The sequence below is a fragment of the Bipolaris zeicola genome, assembly GCF_000523435.1.
Source record: "Bipolaris zeicola 26-R-13 unplaced genomic scaffold scaffold_31, whole genome shotgun sequence".
Lineage (NCBI taxonomy): Eukaryota > Fungi > Ascomycota > Dothideomycetes > Pleosporales > Pleosporaceae > Bipolaris > Bipolaris zeicola.
In genome coordinates this window covers 103,494-121,305 of record NW_006912080.1, presented here as the reverse complement: position 1 = coordinate 121,305, position 17,812 = coordinate 103,494, and the positions used below count along the sequence as shown (strand labels likewise).

Sequence of the window (17,812 nt, the reverse complement as noted above, 5' to 3'; positions counted from 1 at the left end):
TAACTTTAACTTCTTGGCCTTGAATCATGATATATCCAATCGTCATCTTTTTTGGCTACATGCACACGTCCAGCAATCTCACAATCTAGTGCTGAACATAAAAGAAAAGACGTCATCATCAGTACTCAAACGTCGCAGCACCCTCTTCCTCAAATGGCGTCTCGTACGGAGGTTCAGCCTGCGGCGTAATCCTCGCAACATGCCTGCGCGCCCCATCATCCCAATCCAACAGCGCCGAATGCGCAGTCACACGGTTATCCCACACCACGACCGTGCCCGGCGCCCACTTGACCCGAACCTGGAAGTCCTGTCCTTTAGCAATGTGATCATAGAGGAAGTTGAGCAGGTACTCGCTTTCCTCCTTTTTGAAGCCGACAATGCGCCTGCTGAACTGGGGGTTTACGAAGAGTGCTTTTTCGCCCGTGGCAGGGTGCGTGCGGACGAGTGGGTGGATCGAGGTTACGGGGTCGCGGCGGACGATGCCGCCTCGGAGTTTGCTGCTTTCGGCTTGTTCGACGGCTGTGTTTGTATGTGTTAGTTTACCTTTGCTTTTCCCCTTTATCTTGTTGTATGTATGTATGTGTGTTTTGGGTGGTTGGTAAGTTACTTACCTGAGTGCACAACTTTGAGTCCGTGCAACCTCTTTCTAAATTCTGGACTCAATCGTTGGTACGCGGCGGCTTGGTTGGCAAAGAGCGTGTCGCCGCCTGCCTCTGGGCCATCGAGAATGTACAGGAAGGTTGTGCCAGGGGGCTGCTTCTCGTAGGTTACGTCGGAGTGCCAGGCGACGGAGTTTGTGCGCTCTTCGAAGAAGTCACGGACGGAAGTGTCGTCTGTGCCGCGGTGCACCAGGTGGACTTCTGGGTAGCCTTCTGGGGCTCCTGAGGTAGGGTGGATGTGGTGGCGGCCGAAGTAGCCGCCGATTTCGAGTGCGTCTTTGATGGGGATGTCGGCAAAGTCTTGGTCACGGAAGGCGACGACCTTCTTTTTGGCGACGAAGAGGGCGAGTTCGTCTTTTTGGGCGTTGGTGAGCTGGCTCAGTTGGACGCCGTGGACTTCAGCGCCGGTGTTGGCAGTTATGTCATGGACGGTGGCATTCTTGAGGAGGTTGGGGAAGGTTGGGTCGGCGTCTTTGCCGTGCTCGACGTGGGTGAAGGGCTCCCAGGGGGGTAGTCTGGGTGAGAAGTCAGTATCGGGAATAAGTTGCGAGGTTGTGTAGGTACATACTTTTGTCCCTTCTCATTGTCCCAGACAGGCAGGTAGTGAGGGTATTTAGCAGGCGAGTGCTTTTCAGTGCCCTTTAGCTCAAGGTCCTTTTGAAAGAACTTGGGACCTCCTAGGCCAAACTCCTTGTATGCTCCAACACCAGACTTGTACTCTGTTGGCGGGGTTTCAATTACAGCTGGAGCCATGATGTTCCTTCGGAAATAACAGAAAATAACCTAGTAGGAAATCACTGTTGAGAATCTTACAAGGCTGGACTATGCCATCTAAACTAAGTTCTTATATATCTTTCTCGATTGAACTAAGCATACCCGCGGCTTCAGTTATCCAGCTGCGATGGCAAAATCGCCCAGCTGCCGAAGGATGAAGCCTGATAAGGACCCCGCTACAGATATCACAAGAGAACTTGATCGTCGCGTATCTATTCAATCAGGATGCGGTTGCATGGCATCAGAAATGGAGTGTATGGCCTCATCCTTGTGTCCAGATGTAAGCTAGACAAGATAGGCAAAAATCTTCCCAACAGTTACTTGCTTCGCAGCATGTAAGACCCCTCGTCTCGACATTGGACCGGCATCTGTATGCAGGCGTCAGTAAATGCTCCGACTGCGCCATCCCGGCTAGCCATGAGGGGATGTTGTTTGACGTGCTGCTTGTAATGTAACCAATGACGTAGATTCCGACACTACTAAACCTGAATCGATTGGTTGGAATAACAAGACCCTTGTCCATTGTACGAGGACGCGACATTTGGTAGAAGCCTTGCGTGCTCGAACGGCACGTGATAACCACCTCTGTTATTAGCGTGGTCTCATCCGAAATATGGTAACGGGAGATAAATGAGTGACAACGCCCTACGATTGAAAAACCTGTATCGGCAGTCATTCATCATGTTTGTATTCGCTGTCTGCCCAAACTTTAAGCATGTTCCAACAGGGTCTTTCGAGAACAAAGTTTCGGACCGAAGGGCGGAAATGGGGCTGTAAACCACGGTCTTCCTGGCAAGCTGCAATCGCCTTGAGTTTATGAAGCGTTGCCCACAATGAAATCGCGTAAAATGCATTCCTATTTTTCGCCTAAGTTCCTGATACCGAGGGTTTTGTTGGAAAATGGCAACTTTAAAGCCGCTGGATAGCTTGATTGCGGGCGACAAGGCCAACTCTACCATGGCGGCAGGCATTAGCAACAAGGAAATGGAAACTCACAAAGAACACGGAAAAGAAAAGCATAGCTCAGCATTTATGTCAGAAGGCCTTGCGAGAGACCACTACAAACCCATCACGACATATGAGGGCATTCATCGATATGATCCAGACTTTGAATGGGAGCCCGCAGAGGAAAAGCGCATCGTACGAAAGGTAGCTCGTCCACTCACCCGCCCACATCAACCCAAAATCTCACACTACCACCTTTTAGATCGACATACGCATCTGCTCCTGGGTCTGCCTCATGTTTTTCGCCCTCCAGCTCGACCGCGGCAACATATCGCAAGCCCTCAGCGATAACATGCTCGGCGACCTAGGCCTCAACACCAACGACTACAACTACGGCCAAACGACTTTCTACCTCTGCTTTTTATTCGCTGAATTGCCGTCGCAACTCATTAGCAAGAAACTTGGGCCCGATAATTGGATCCCGATTCAGATTATACTGTGGAGTTTGGTGGGGAGCCTGCAGGCGTTTCTGAGTGGGAAGAAATCATTTTATGCGTGTAGAGGAATCCTTGGAGCGATAGAAGGTGGCTTCATCCCCTACAGTATTCTCTATATGAGTTACTTTTACACGGGGCTCGAACTACCGGGTCGCATGAGCGTGTACAGCGCAGTCCCCTTTGCGACGAACATCCTCGCTGCGTTTCTCGCATTCGGCATTTTGCGTCTAAGAGGCTACAACGGGATGGAAGGGTGGCGATACCTCTTCGCTATCGAAGGCCTCATCACGGGTTGCATCGGTATAGCGTCGTGGTTCTATCTTCCTGCGAGTCCGACGCAGACGGCGATGAAGTTCTGGAACCCGTTTCGCGGAAAGGAGGGCTGGTTTAGTGAGAGGGAGGAGAAGATTATGGTGAATAGGATTTTGAGGGATGATCCGAGTAAGGGGGATATGCACAATCGTCAGGGATTGAGCATAGTGATGTTGTGGGAGTGCATGAAGGATTACCATATGTTGCCTATCTATTTGATTGGCATGTCGTGGTTTATTCCAAGTCAGCCTTCGAATGCGTATATTACGCTTCAGCTTCGGTCGCTGGGGTTTAACACTTTTAAGACGAATCTGCTGACGGTGAATTGACATCTCGTCCATCATTTTCGACAATCACTGACAAATAGCTAGATCCCAGCATTCGTTATTATAATCATCCAGATGATTTTCTGGACATGGATGTCTGAACGCACCAACCAGCGTTTCCTTGTCGCTCTCGTGTCGCAAGTCTGGTGCTTGCCGCTTCTCATCGCTCTTGAGGTCTTGCCAGCAGATGCATCGCATTGGTCGCGTTGGGCCCTATGTACCCTGCTTGTTGGGATCCCTTTCATTCACCCTATCTTCATGGCTATCACATCGCGCAACGCCGGCACAGTGCGCACACGAACGGTCGCTTCGGCGCTGTACAATATGACGTTCCAAGCCAGCACAATCGTGTCACAGAACGTATACCGCCAGGATGATAAACCATTATATCGCAGGGGAAATAAGATTCTGATTGCGATTTGTGTTTATAATTTGGTGCTATTTGTGGCGGCGAAACAGTATTATGTTGTTGTTAATAGGAGAAGAGCTCGCGTGTGGGATGGGATGACGAAGAAAGAGAAGGAGACGTATTTGCAAACTACGACGGATAAAGGGAACAGGAGGTTGGAGTTCCGATTTGCGCATTGATTGGGGATGAAGGCGGGGAAGTAGAGACAGAGATTTCCTTGAATGGAATCTAGGAGTAGTGATACTCATGTGATTTAGTAAGGGGTCAACCTAATTCCCTGATTGGAGATTTACGCCTATTGAAACTAGGGATCTTTGTATATTGAATGCTATGTTGACTTCCTGATAATATTGTAGCTTTGATGAGAATTATTCACCCTCGTCCTCGGTTGCGATTGCCAGATTATTCATCAAGATTCCATCTGCGTTCAGGAACCCAACATCCGCTCTGACCTTCCCATGCAGATCCTCGTCGTCTTCTTTAGCTTTGTCCTCGCCATCCAGCGTAGTAGCCATAGCACTTATATCCCCCTCAAATGTTTCTCTGAGCCTTATCTCACAGGCCGCGCAGAGTCTCAGGCCACAACCGTCAATCTCATCATCTTCGGAAACCAGTGATGACTGACGCTTACAACAGGCGAGTACTGCAGGTGAAAAGCACATAGAGCACCATCGTAGTAACTGCTTTTTGGTTGTAGCGGGGTCTTCCTCTGTAAGCAAATCATCGAGAGTCTGTGCAAATTCCACGGTAACAGTGTCTGGGTATATGCGTTGAATGTTATGATTGTCGCACGATATGATCTGTAACCGGTCTACATGGTGTTACAATTAGCAAAGATCGAAAGTGACCGGAAGTAATACGTACCTATTGCGCATGACCGGCACATGCTGGTTTGATCGTTCTCAGTCTGACCGCCGCCTATATGTGTATATCCACACCCGTCCTCCCAGCGTATGCAGTACACCTCTTGCTCAAAATAGCCAACAAAGCTAAATTCGGCCATATTGCAGAAGCTACAGTCCAAGGTATCAACATCTCCAACACCGACACCGAATTGAATTGGATGTGTGAAACTAGTCTTCATCTGAATGACTTGGCCCCTGTTTCCAGCCGTGTCTTCGAGAATGTCTGGGCTTGGAGAGCGCGACACTACTGGTTGTATCCACAAAGCTTCCGGAGTAAGGTAGTCGCTGAAGCGGGGCTCAACAATACGGGGCGGTTTCTCGGCTTTGCCTTGCTCTTGCCCTATAGATGGTGAGGTCTTAGACTTTACTTTATTCTTGCCTTTGGTGGTTTTGCGGGTGGCAGTGAATTTGCGAGCATTACGGGCATTATGCGTCTTGCTCGTCTTGCTCGCCTTGTCCAGCTTGCTCGTCTTGTCCGCTTTGCTCGCCTTGCTACCTTGCACCTTGCTACCTTGCGCCTTCACGGGAACCTTTTTAGGAAATTTCACAGCGTAAGTCTTATTCTTCTTAGGGGTACGCTTTTCCTTGAACGGATCAAAGTTCCCTGACGTATCCTGGTCCAAGAAAGTATATGACCTGTTCTTTTCGGTTCTTTTGCGTAGAGCGTATGCGATCTGGTGAAATAAGCACATTTGAATGACATGGCTGATGGAAAAACACTGACCTGAGTATCGGGTATGTCAGGAAAGTCCTCTTCAAATGGCGTCGGTGAGGTTCTTAGAGTAATGCTATCGTTGTTTGAAAGGCCATCCAGGTCTTCTTTGTCAATGCTCCCTATGTTTCCTGTGTCGATCTCACTCTCTGAAGGAGATGCGTCATTTATGTCGGCCATCGTATCCATACAACGTGGTGCAGGCAAGTGGGGTAGTAAAGAGGTGATGGTCAAGTAGGAAAATTGAAGCTTCCTGACTTCATACCATACAGTTATGGAAGCTAGTTAGCTTCAGGGTGAGTGGGTCAAGGGCGGTAAGCTACTATCTTGCAAACCCAGGTGAGGGGAATGGACCAGACCAGTCTCCGGCTATGGGGTTTCCAATGAACAAGTGATGTCAACTATCATGGGTCATGTTTACCTTCGGCACTATCTTTGGATTTTAATGAACCAAAATTCGTAATTGGCAGATAAGTATTGTATCACAGACCTTAGTGGTTGGACTATACTGTCTTTCGTACTAACGTAGTCGCCGTAGCAAGGTTGGCAATGGTAAGAACAATGATTTTTCTGGTGCATGCTTGAAGCTGTCACTTTTAGAGAGAAGGCATTAGATGCCATCCGCTGATATTTTCTGAATTTATCATGTTACTTGAGTATTTCTATTGAGCTTTCCCAGTACACTGTTTGGCGATGGTGCCCTTCCTGAAATGTGGCTAGTCAGCATGGCGCTAACACAGACCACGTACAAAGAAACCAGCGGCAGTGTGTCCGCCAGCTCCTTGATACACTTCGCTTACATCCCGCCATGAAGCTCAACAATGCGCCCCGTCGCCCATGGAGGGCAACATGGCGCGATCAATACGCCTATTTCTGATCCGCCACGGAGAGACGGTTGACAACATTGCCCAAGTATAGTAAGCACATCATCAACTCGTCCTCTTCACAACACTCAATGCTGACTGTTCCAGTGCAGGCAGTAGGGATTCGGCCCTCACCAATCATGGCTACCAACAGGCCATCCGTTTAGGCCTATACCTCCAGTCCTCCGGGCTGACTTTCACCCACTTGTTCTCGTCGCACCTGCAGCGGGCTGTGAAAACAGCTGGCAAGATACGCGAGGCTCAGTTGGCACCAGTAGGCGACAATGGGACCGTGAGAGCGGCTCCCAAGGTTGTGCAGCTACCGGTGTTGGCGGAGAAAGATTTCGGATCGATGGAGGGAAAGAAATCCAACAGTCGTCCATTTGAGACGAGTGCTTCTGGCAAGGACCATCGTCGACAAGAGAATACGCCTACGGCTGGTTTCGCGGACGCCGAATCGAAAGAAAGTATGGCACGTCGGGCAGATGCCTTCATCGAGGAATACCTTTTGCCTCTGTTCGACGACTCTTCTAGCAACTTTACCCCTGTTATTGCCATCGTTTCGCACGGCATCTTCCTCTCCACTCTATGGAAGCGCATACTGTTGCGTATTCCGCGTCGGAAGGTATGTCTGTCTCATAGTATTGAAGGGACGGTACGACAATCGCTAGAGCGTCTGGGTGGCTGGTCAAATACCGGCTATCTTGAGTTGTACTTCACGAGGACGGAAGCCGAATACCACAAGTCAATCATGGAGGCAACTACGATGCCAATCACAACATCTCCAGAGTTGATTACTGGAACTTCAACTGCGCCTCAAAATCTTCGCAATGGCCATATACCAAAATCGAGAGCAGAAGGTGCCGTACAGCTGGTGATTGGTGCCCCGCAAACCTCTAGGCCGCGTGGCCTACAAGGATGGTCTACGTTCATTCTCAGAGTCAACAGCAAGGATCACCTACAAGGCCTTAAACGCACGCGTGGCGGTGTTGGTAGTTTACGTTACGACGCGTCACAGAGGTGCATCGATACCTTTTTCAAACGTCGTAAAGTCGAATGAGGGAGTAAGTCCAACCGTTTCCTGTTCCCATTCCTTCGCATATGCAATGATGAAAAAACATTTAATCACAGACCTGATCGGAATTCGCTGTCGACCAAAATTTGTATCCAACTGCTGTCTGATTGCAACTACGATTTTCTGTCTCATGTTCATGTATCTTCAAGACACGGGCTGACAAAAAACATTACAGGTTTTAGGCCGAGCTGCCATGGCTTGAATTAGCTCGAGCAACATTAATAAATAACAATGCACTTCTCTGACCTCCTAAACTTTCTTGATTCGTGATTGTGATCTTTCCCCGTGTCCTTGTCGTTACCCTTCCAAAAGGAACACTGCCACGGCCCCGCTATCCACATGCGAAGCCTACACTTGACGCCAGTTGCCGAGTTCAATGACTGCGCCCGGCGGTGTATCTGTTCAGTGACTATCCCACATGTGCGTAGGCGACATGCTTTGGTAATTTACAAGTCTCATTACATGTGCAAAGTGGTGTGTTCGTGTCACGCCGCCATGTTTGCTGAGTAGCCTTTGCGTGGAAAAGGCCCGTGCAAATGCCATCACATCGCTCACCGCACCATCACAACACCTTGGCGGTCATGCCCTGCGCCCAAATAGATAAACCGGAGGGTTTCGGGTCAACTCCGGTGGCGGCGTGCAGGCACTGCGCTACGATGAACGTAGTCGCGTGCGACATCGTGTTTCCCGGCGGCAGGTTTTGGTGGGTGGCTGGTACGCGCGAGATCCCAGCCTCATCGCAACTGCTCCGGCCTTGGAATAGAGTTTTCCTCGACCTTTTCTGGTATTAATACAAAGGGCCCCAGAGTTAATCTTGGTCGCGACTAAAATAAGTCCCAAATTCTCCGTTCGCTGATTTGCATTTTTTGGAAGTGAAGATTGGACCGTGAAAATCAGCGCCTGGCCAATAGGAGCGCCACACAGGTCGTGCGATCAGATTTCCACACTCGTTCATTATGAGAAGCCCTTCAGTATGGATGCTGAGCGCGATGTCGACGCGTGTACTCGGTAATGTCGTGCAGAAGGCCTATGAGATGAATGCAAGTAAGTCAGCCGTATACGTTCTGCTATTATGAAGGTCAAGATTACTGACCTCCACAGCTACATCTGCTGTAATCCTACCTCCATATCCATCTGGCTCAAGGGCACCTGTTCTACTATCATCAACACAGCTATGCGAAACATCAACGAATCCTTCGGTTCAGTTCACAGCAAGCATCGTTCCATACCCGAGTGTATCGCCAACAACTAGCTCTTTTCCCACTCCGACAGCAATGTCGGTATCTACTAGTTCACGTGTCCTTCTGGATGTACGCCCTCTGACTGTTACGACCATCCCAAGCGGTACCAATACTCCGTCATCAGCCTTTGGGTCAGCCAGTTCCTCCCAGGTCGCGTTCACACCCATTGTTGTGCCAGCTTCGACAGCCAGCTATACCATAGACCTCCCAGTCCTTTCCTCTATATTAATACCCGGTCTCACGCCACCGGCCATTTCGACACGGACTGCGACAGCGAGTACTACCACCAGCCAGGGTTTGTCCACTTCTCTTCCGACACCTTCAGGTTCCGCCTCAAGTGCGTTGGCTACTACAACGACTTCAGTCGCTGTTGCATCCTCAATCTCAGTTGCATCCTCAGCTGCATCCTCAGTCTCAGTATCCTCAGGCTCAGCTACCTCCTCAGTCGCGATTACATCCTCGGGCTCAATAACATCATCAGTACTTTCTGGGACGTCTACAATTGAATTCCCTACCTCGCCACCTTTTTCGTACAACCCCTCCGCTTCTAGAGGTTCAGCTACTCCTATCTCAAGGCCTACACCAGAGCCATCCAATGCCATCGTCGCTGGATCCACATTGAGTACATCATCAACGGCTAGCCCGACAGCAGAAACCGAAATCCCACCTGCACCACCTGCACCAAGTGCTGCCGGAGCTCCTGGTGGTTTGAGTAGCAGAGGCAAAGAGATAGTATGGTGGGTTGCTTTCTTCGTTCCGTTCCTACTTGCAGTATAAACCGGCGCATATCATATCGACGTTATGTGCTATGAGAGGTTACTTTGTGTTTCCTAGATTTGATATTCTCACGATGTTGCCGAAATCCTTTTATGGGCAGAGTTATGAAGAGATGGTTATACCAGGTGCTAGCACCATGCAGGCGTTTGTTGGAGTTTTGTTTTTCAGGTTTAGTTGACGAACGAGATGGACGATGCGTGCATGAGATACTTCACGATATGAGAAGAACTTCTGTGGTTTGCCAAATGGCATATAATTTATGAATAAATACAGTATCTATGATAAGAAGAAACTCCGTTAAGTCTTCTCATCTCATATCACAACTCAGAAATGCCTTCATCTTTCAGTAGCTCGGTTGCATGGATTGCAGACGTTTCCCCGCGGCCATGTACAGCTGCGAGTCTGTGGCAGAGCTCCCGGAACCGCTTCCTAGTTCCCGTGAATCTTTAGGAACTGCATACGATCTCCTGATATAGTTCTAGTGTCAAGTACTACGAAGTATGGGAATCCGGGGTTACCCAGAAACAAAGAGCATTGCTGGTCGAAGATCTCGGGCTTGGAAGCGGGGGAGGAGCGGCTTCGGCTAGCGCAGCCACCAGTTCTTCCGTCAATCAAACCAGGAGCTACACCCTATTCCTGTCACCCTCTTTACGGATTATTGGCACACCATCCAATTCAACTCCCAGATTTAGTAAATTTGGGACAATTAATGGACTTAAAACATTTCTTTTAGTAGTTTTCCACAGAAACTAGCACTCATCAAGCTCAGGTAAACTTCACAGTCAGGTGCGACGTCATCACTGACTTCAATGCCAATGACATTGCATCTATCATTACCCATTGAGCCGGTACCTTAATATACAGCGACCATGTCGGGAGACATTTGTCCGCGGTGCATCATTGAGTTTGTGTACATCCTCCCACCGGCCCGCACACCCTGGTGGGAACGTATAAGAACCGTGGTACCTTGTCTATAACCTATTGTCTAGATAAGCTATACTCGTGTTTCAATTTAAGATGCGCTCGCCTCTCTACAGCGCAGCCTCTCTTCTGGTTGGGTATATTCTATACCTTCCCAGTAGCGCTGACGGTCTTGCCCGAAGAAATGACACGGCACAGGCAGTATACAAGGACGCTGCTGCTCCCCTCGAGGACAGGGTCTCTGATCTTCTTTCGCGGATGACGATTGAAGAGAAGACTGCTCAACTCATTCAAGGCGATATCTCAAACTGGATCAACACTACCACCAATGCCGTCAACCAGACAGGTCTCGAGTGGAACTTTAGGGTCCGCGCAGGTCAGTTTTATGTCGGCTATCCCATGCCGGCAGAATGGATCAGCAATGGCATCAAGATCGGCCAGGAATACCTCAAACAAAACACAACCCTAGGCATACCGGCGCTGGTTCAGACTGAGGCTATACACGGCTTACTGGTGGGAAATGCGACTATCTACAACAGCCCTATTGGTCAAGCTTGCTCGTTTGACCCGGAATTAATCCACGAAATGGCTGTGGCTATCGCAAAGGAGTCGCTAGCTTTGGGTATCAACCAGTTGTTCGCACCACTCGCCGATTTGGCACGAGAGTTGCGTTTTGGAAGAGTAGAAGAAACATATGGCGAGGACCCCTTTCTGGCCGGAGAGATGGCTTACGAGTATGTCAAAGGCGTGCAAAGCCTCAACGTAAGCGCTACTGTGAAGCACTTCGCAGGCTTCAGCGCTCCTGAACAAGGTCTAAACACCGGGCCAGTCCATGGAGGTGAACGAGAACTTCGAACCACATGGCTTCCACCTTTCCACCGTGCCATTATTGACGCTGACGCTTGGAATATCATGGGAGCATACCATTCGTACGATGGTATACCTTCAATTGCCGATGGCCATCTTCAAGAGACAATCTTGCGCGACGAATGGGGCTACAAGTACTGGCTGACTTCAGACGCCGGAGCTACGGATCGCCTTTGCTGTGCCTTCAAACTCTGTCAATGCAAGACTAAAGATAAGCCAATTGACAGCGAAGCTGTGACTCTCATGGCTCTTCCGAACGGCAATGACGTGGAGATGGGTGGTGGATCCTACAATTACGCAAACATCCCTCGCCTGGTGGAAGAGGGAAAGCTGGATATCGAAATTGTCAACAGGGCAGTTAGTCGTCAACTGCGCGCCAAGTTCCGGCAAGGACTCTTCGAACATCCATACCAAGGTCTCCCTCTGGATGAGATAGACTCTGCCATTCACACTGACGAGCATGTTGCACTTGCACGGAAATTAGAGGCCGACTCAATTGTCCTGCTAGAGAACAAGAACAACGTACTGCCACTTTCTAAGTCTGCCAATGTCGCTGTGATCGGTCCCATGGCCAACATTACAAACCTTGGCGACTACGTCGTATACCGTTCCCAGTACAACCCCACAAACGTCACGCCTCTGCAAGGAATCCAAAAGGCATCAAATGGCACCGTAACCTTTGCCCAAGGCTGCGAGCGCTGGTCAAACGACCGATCCGGATTTCCCGACGCAGTTGCAGCAGCCAAGGCAGCTGATGTCGCAGTCGTCGTCGTCGGCACTTGGTCGCGCGACCAGCAAGAACTCTGGCAAGGTCTCAACGCCACAACCGGCGAGCACGTCGATGTCGCATCGCTCAATCTCGTCGGCGCTATGGGTCCTCTCGTCCAAGCAATCATCGAAACCGGAAAACCCACAATCGTCGTGTACTCTTCTGGAAAACCCGTCACAGAGCCTTGGATCTCGGATAACGCGGCGGGGCTCTTGCAAATGTTTTATCCTGGTGAGCAGGGTGGAAATGGTCTAGCTGATGTGCTGTTTGGTGACGTTACACCTTCGGGCAAGCTATCCGTTTCATTTCCATATGATGTTGGAACTCTGCCGATCTTCTACGACTACCTGAACTCTGGTCGATCGACTGATCCCGGTGCGATACTACCGAACGGGACGCTCAAGTTTGGCCACCAGTACGTCCTCAATACCCCGCAGCCGCTTTACGAATTCGGATACGGTCTCTCGTATGCGAACTTTACATACTCCGATGTCAAGCTTTCCAAGACAGAAGTGAGCCCGAGCGATACCGTGACTGTGACTGTCAGCGTCACGAACTCTTCACCCATCGATGGTAAAGAGGTTGTGCAAGTTTACGTTCAGGACTTGTTCGCTAGTGTTGTTGTGCCGAACAAGGAACTCAAGGGGTTCAAGAAAGTGCTGGTCAAGGCGGGGGAGACAGTGGATGTTTCTATTGATTTGGAGGTGTCGAAGTGGGGGCTTTGGGATAGGAAGATGAAGTATGTGGTTGAGAAGGGGGATTTCATCGTCCATGTGGGGTCTAGTTCGTTGGATTTGAGGGGGAATGGGACAGTGACTGTTGTTTGAAGTGGGGTGTGAATGATAGTATCACTAAGAGTGAAAAGAAGAAGGGTGTCCGCGGCATGCATCCAAAAATAAAAGTATCTATTGACTCTATCTGTGAGTTTATAATCGGTGACATTCGATGTAATTCTGGCGATCATCCTTGTTGAAAAGAAAGAGGAAATAGGAATGTGATGTATTCAACATTTGATGCACATGTGGCTTCACTTGTCTCATTCCTGTCAAAATGGTCCCCGAAAGTAATTCAATCCTAATCCACCTTCGTTCCTCCCTGGTTTTTTATTACAAAACTGGCAATATCCTCCCTACCAGAATTCATCATGCAAACACCAACAAACTTCTCCTGCTTGTCCCAATTCAGCCTTATGGGAATACGTACTACACGTGGAAAAGGCATCACGATGCCGAAGTCTAGATCTACCTGAAAACTCCTTGGTTGGGATATTCGAAGAAAAAGGGAGGCGTATGGAAGGTCGTGCACTAGTGAAGGGCGTTCAAGGGTTCGGAGCAGCCGCGAAAGACTAAAGCGCCCAATCAGGCGAATCCTTCGGTAGCAAGTGCGACTCCACAAGTGGCAAGGGGTCTCATTTGTCGCTGTTGATTTCGGGGGCGTCAGTGGTGGTATTTGATTGGACTGGCTGTTGAAGACAGGGCTGTTCGCTTGCCCCGACTATCTGGTAGGTAGTCTGAATTCTTTGACTCATTGGCATTAGTATGTGAAATTAGTCTTTTTGAAGAGACATTAGGGAGTCTTTCCTGTCTCGCTTGGTTGTGTATTCCGATGCTGTGATTTGTTTAGGGAGCGTTTAGAGAGGATCTGGTGTTGAATATGACGGAGACGTAAACTGTCTATAGCGCCAACGTAAGCTTGCTGTTCAGCTCGATCAATCGCATTCTTGAAACATTTAGCTTCGCTCCCCTTTGCGGACCGAGCCGCACTGGTTGGTCGTGGGTTCGTGATGCTTGGGTAGTCGACCCCAACACAGGCAAGAAGATAACCAAAGCCGGTACCTTACTCCCACCCCCTAACTACGAAGCAATCGGTGCCAACACCCAGATCGATCTCACTCAGTCTCCGTGTTTGCATGCAAATACCACTTCGAGCAACCCCTCAGCTTTTATTGCCTGCCTAGTATGCTTTGCAACAGTGCGTAAGCTTGCTGTGTTGCTCTTGCTAGGTAAGGCTTGGTTGGCGACATTTGGTAGATCTGCAATGGAATACCTCGCTTCGAAGAGACTTTTATTATATATGTCAATTCACTTTGCAAAAAGTGTGTTGTGCATGTTAACTCTCGTGATGTAACAGGCATTGATCAAGCTGCAAGTCATTTCGACAAGCCATGAACAAAGTCTAGTAATAGGTTATTCCTTTCGATATCTCAAGAAAATACAAAACCCTCATACTCAGCAAAAGGTGCACTGCCTATTCGACAGCACAAGATGGGGATGAACTGCACCAGCCAGTCACCGCGATGCATTTCCGAATGGCGTTAGCATGCATCTAGTTCCAGATCTGGTGTCCATCTCGCTTAGAAGCGGCGCTGCATCCAACGGCCACAAGACTCGGACCCGTCGGCGACGACTGCGGAAGGGCTCTAAACGTGTATATCAGCAGATACAAAGGCAATCAATTACTTGTCATGTCCGATTGGAGCCATGGCAGCCGGCGGTGAAGACGTCGGAAAATGGCTGGAGCTTGCCCGTCGCAAAGCTTTGCTCAATGAGGAAACAACCTCCACGAATGCCCCGCGCCTAGTCTACCCACGACCACGACGACGAGGCCGAGAACGGCCCACTTATCAGGTCGACCGCTTTGGGAAATGAACTGGTTGATGTAATGGCCGATAGTATAAATACAATGCACAGTGGTAGTGCTTCTTCATCGCTGCATCAAACCTCTCTCACTTCATGCTCTGTGACGATAAGCATTGGATCTTGAACAACATGGCATCCAGCAAACCTTCATACCTCGTCGTCGGTGCTGGCGTTTTTGGCATTTCGACTGCCTACCACCTTATCAAGAAGTACCCTGACCGCCAAATCACCGTTGTCGACCAGGATGCTTGGGACGCCGATAATCGCGTCGCTGCGTCGTGGGATTGGAACAAAGTTGTGCGCGCCGACTACGATGATCTCATCTACTGCAGACTCGCCTTAGAAGCTCAGGATGTCTTCAAGGAGGACCCGCTCTGGAAACCCTACTTCCACGAGACCGGCATCTTCTGGGTCTGCCGCTCAGACTACGCACAAGAAGTCATTGACAACTACAAGAAGCTTGGCCGCCAGGCCGATCTGAAGTCCGTTTCCGTCGAGGAGGCAAAGAAGATGTTTGGTGGGCTTTTCGAGGAGGCCAACTACGACGGTGCTAAGAGTGTGCTCGTCAACAAGACCAGTGGATGGGCACAGGCTGGTGACGCTCTAAGAGCTGTTACCAAATGGTCAATCGAACAGGGCGTCAAGTACGTCACACAAAAGGTCGAGAGCTTGGAGTTTGACAACACCGGTCGCTGCACTGGAGTCAAGACCGAGCAAGGCAATACACTCTCAGCCACACATGTCGTTCTCTCAACCGGCGCGTACACAGCCAAACTTCTCGAGCAAGCCGCAAAGCGCAGTGGAAATGAAAACCTCCGTGCTGGATCAAGAATTGTCGCCGGTGGTATCACAACCGGCATGACCACTCTCGACGAAAAGTCCTACGAGAAATTCAAGCACATGCCAGTCGGTGTCCAAGGCTACACCGCTGCATACGGACCCTTCATTGGCAGCTTACCGCCCACCAAAGACCGCGAGCTCAAGTGGTGGGGCGAGAAGATATTCAAGAACACACACGAAGTCCTCCCCGGTCGCTTCGTTTCCGCACCGCCATCCGGAAAGGACTACAACCAGTGGGATGTGCCCGGCCCACTGAAACTCGACATTGCGCACGCCAACGACGTCTTCTACGGCAAGAAGGGCGCAAACTGGAAAATGGACAAGCACCGAATCTGCTGGTAAGTTGTCAATCCCTTCTACTATTCGTCGGATCTTCGTTCAAAACAAAAAATAAAAATAAAACTAACGAATACTCCAGGGACGCCTTCACCACCTCCTCCGACTTCATCATCTCCCCCCACGCCGCCGCAAAGGGTCTCTACGTCGCCACCTGCGGCTCCTTCCACGGCTACAAGTTCTTCCCCGTACTGGGCAAGTACGTCGTGCAGATGCTCGAAGACGACCTCGAGCCTGAGCTCAAGGAGAAGTGGGCTTGGGACCGTGAACGACCCGCCCCGAGTCTCAACCCTGACTGGCCGCGCTTCGAAATGACGGATCTGCTGGACCAGTGGCCAAAGGCTAAGTTGTAGGCGTGTTTTCTTCTTATAAGAGAGTGTATATTTGCAAGAAGCAGGCATTTAGCGTCACGAGGTTAATGATTATGCATGTGTGTGTAATTTGCATGGCGTTTTTGGAGTAGATTTGGCTGGTTATCCGGTTGGATAGATGTTATGAATGAATGAATATTTCGAGCTTTGTTTGAAGAGTGTTTTACCGTTTACTGTGATTCTCTTTGTTCAAGATTCGGAGTTGAATTTTTATCAGTTTTGACGGTTAGCCAGTAGGGCTGTACATGCCGCCATTGTGAGGCCAGATATAAGCAACACCTATACTATGGACACAGTATTGAATCTATATGCAAAAATCTCACACGGACGTAGATAGTGTTATGTCCAAGAAAGTTGGTTTCAAATAATATCATATACATATTCGTCAAATTCCTATATATACATTGAAGTTCGCCGCCATCACCAGGCGCGTAGTGGTATCCTCCTAATTCCGCACTTTGTGCTGAAAAAAACCGCGTCTAAGCAGTGACCTTGCTCTTGATAAAGGCAAGAGCCTGGTTACCGTAGATGTTGACGTATTGCTGGTGGTGGTTACCGTCGTTGCCGTTGCAGCAGTATGGGTCCTGAGAGTCGCAGTAGCTCTGGATGATGCTGCCATTGGCGGGAGAGCAGGTGAAGCCTTGAGGACGGGCAGCGAACTGGTTTGACTGTTAGACTCTTGCTGATCAATTTTTGATAATTGGGGACTTACGCCTTGGGCTCGGCAAGTGCCGACGTTGTAAGGAAGACCGGCACGGTTGTGTGGGTCGCCCATGAAGATGGCGGCCTTGACGGCGTTGAGAGCGCTGCCAGTAAGAGTGGAGCCTGCACCACCGCAGAGAGCGTTGTCCATGATTTGGCCACCCTGTTTTTTTGTTAGTACACTTCTTTTTCCAACAGTTTTAGGCACTGGCGACGAACCTGAGAGTATCCAATGAGGACGATTTGGGTGCTGGGGCACTTCTGGTGGTAGGCAGTTACAGCCTTGACAACAGCTGCGGTACCCTGGGAAGCAGAGTTGTCATAGCTGATGCCACCGCAGGCTGATCCACCACCACATGCAGGGTAGACAATGGCCTCTGAGCCAGCACCGGGGAAGGCTGACTTGACAGAGTTGACAAGGCCACCAGCAGTTCCGTATCCGTTGCTCTGAGGAACAGTGGTTTCACGTGCACCGAAGATGTAGACCTTTGGGCAGCTCTGGCGCTCACTGAGTTCGACAGGGCCTGCGGCAGCAAGGCCAGCGAAGACGGCGGCAGCAGTTGCAAACTTCATTTTGACGATGGTGATGGTGGTGGTGATTGGAGTAGTTGAAAGGTAATCGTGTGTGAAGAGCGTGATGGTCACTACAAGGCAGCGAACGTATTCACATATAAAAAGGAAGCTCTGTGCATTACGAGGCCACGACCTCTTTAGGCAGAATTCCAGTCTCCTCAACTAACTTCATATTGAACAGTGGGGCCGAAAACGCTGCTTTGGTTGGTGTGGTACACAAGTGGTCCTTTCATCCGTTGTCGTAATCTATTTGAGTAGCCATGTGGTGTTGATCGTGCCGGGGTTATTGCCGTTGCCGT

The 17,812-nt window shown here is 49.8% G+C and overlaps 8 protein-coding genes across 8 annotated transcripts; 5 read left to right on the top strand and 3 right to left on the bottom strand.

Moving 5' to 3' along the window:
- Window positions 1-118: 118 nt before the first annotated feature.
- Window positions 119-1,412, bottom strand: COCCADRAFT_2950 (uncharacterized protein; the record flags this gene model as incomplete). The annotated part of the gene is made up of 3 exons (XM_007711564.1): window positions 119-519; window positions 612-1,174; window positions 1,228-1,412. 3 exons carry the CDS (start codon window positions 1,410-1,412, stop codon window positions 119-121), a joined length of 1,149 nt encoding a protein of 382 aa, XP_007709754.1.
- Window positions 1,413-2,333: 921 nt separating this feature from the next.
- On the top strand, window positions 2,334-4,101 carry COCCADRAFT_89614 (uncharacterized protein; the record flags this gene model as incomplete). The annotated part of the gene is made up of 3 exons (XM_007711615.1): window positions 2,334-2,582; window positions 2,641-3,507; window positions 3,559-4,101. The coding sequence occupies 3 exons, from the start codon at window positions 2,334-2,336 to the stop codon at window positions 4,099-4,101; spliced, it is 1,659 nt and encodes a 552-aa protein (XP_007709805.1).
- Window positions 4,102-4,290: 189 nt separating this feature from the next.
- COCCADRAFT_89583 (uncharacterized protein) lies at window positions 4,291-5,719 on the bottom strand (the record flags this gene model as incomplete). The annotated part of the gene is made up of 4 exons (XM_007711614.1): window positions 4,291-4,733; window positions 4,787-5,288; window positions 5,331-5,501; window positions 5,552-5,719. 4 exons carry the CDS (start codon window positions 5,717-5,719, stop codon window positions 4,291-4,293), a joined length of 1,284 nt encoding a protein of 427 aa, XP_007709804.1.
- Window positions 5,720-6,388: 669 nt separating this feature from the next.
- COCCADRAFT_34652 (uncharacterized protein) lies at window positions 6,389-7,462 on the top strand (the record flags this gene model as incomplete). The annotated part of the gene is made up of 2 exons (XM_007711587.1): window positions 6,389-6,456; window positions 6,511-7,462. 2 exons carry the CDS (start codon window positions 6,389-6,391, stop codon window positions 7,460-7,462), a joined length of 1,020 nt encoding a protein of 339 aa, XP_007709777.1.
- A 971-nt stretch (window positions 7,463-8,433) lies between these two features.
- COCCADRAFT_24217 (uncharacterized protein) lies at window positions 8,434-9,495 on the top strand (the record flags this gene model as incomplete). Its single annotated transcript, XM_007711579.1, has 2 exons — window positions 8,434-8,521; window positions 8,579-9,495. 2 exons carry the CDS (start codon window positions 8,434-8,436, stop codon window positions 9,493-9,495), a joined length of 1,005 nt encoding a protein of 334 aa, XP_007709769.1.
- Window positions 9,496-10,512: 1,017 nt separating this feature from the next.
- Window positions 10,513-12,879, top strand: COCCADRAFT_24216 (glycoside hydrolase family 3 protein; the record flags this gene model as incomplete). Its single annotated transcript, XM_007711578.1, has 1 exon — window positions 10,513-12,879. The coding sequence occupies one exon, from the start codon at window positions 10,513-10,515 to the stop codon at window positions 12,877-12,879; it is 2,367 nt and encodes a 788-aa protein (XP_007709768.1).
- A 1,941-nt stretch (window positions 12,880-14,820) lies between these two features.
- On the top strand, window positions 14,821-16,220 carry COCCADRAFT_2944 (uncharacterized protein; the record flags this gene model as incomplete). The annotated part of the gene is made up of 2 exons (XM_007711563.1): window positions 14,821-15,869; window positions 15,950-16,220. 2 exons carry the CDS (start codon window positions 14,821-14,823, stop codon window positions 16,218-16,220), a joined length of 1,320 nt encoding a protein of 439 aa, XP_007709753.1.
- Window positions 16,221-16,717: 497 nt separating this feature from the next.
- COCCADRAFT_89574 (carbohydrate esterase family 5 protein) lies at window positions 16,718-17,513 on the bottom strand (the record flags this gene model as incomplete). Its single annotated transcript, XM_007711613.1, has 3 exons — window positions 16,718-16,897; window positions 16,951-17,103; window positions 17,160-17,513. 3 exons carry the CDS (start codon window positions 17,511-17,513, stop codon window positions 16,718-16,720), a joined length of 687 nt encoding a protein of 228 aa, XP_007709803.1.
- Window positions 17,514-17,812: the final 299 nt, after the last annotated feature.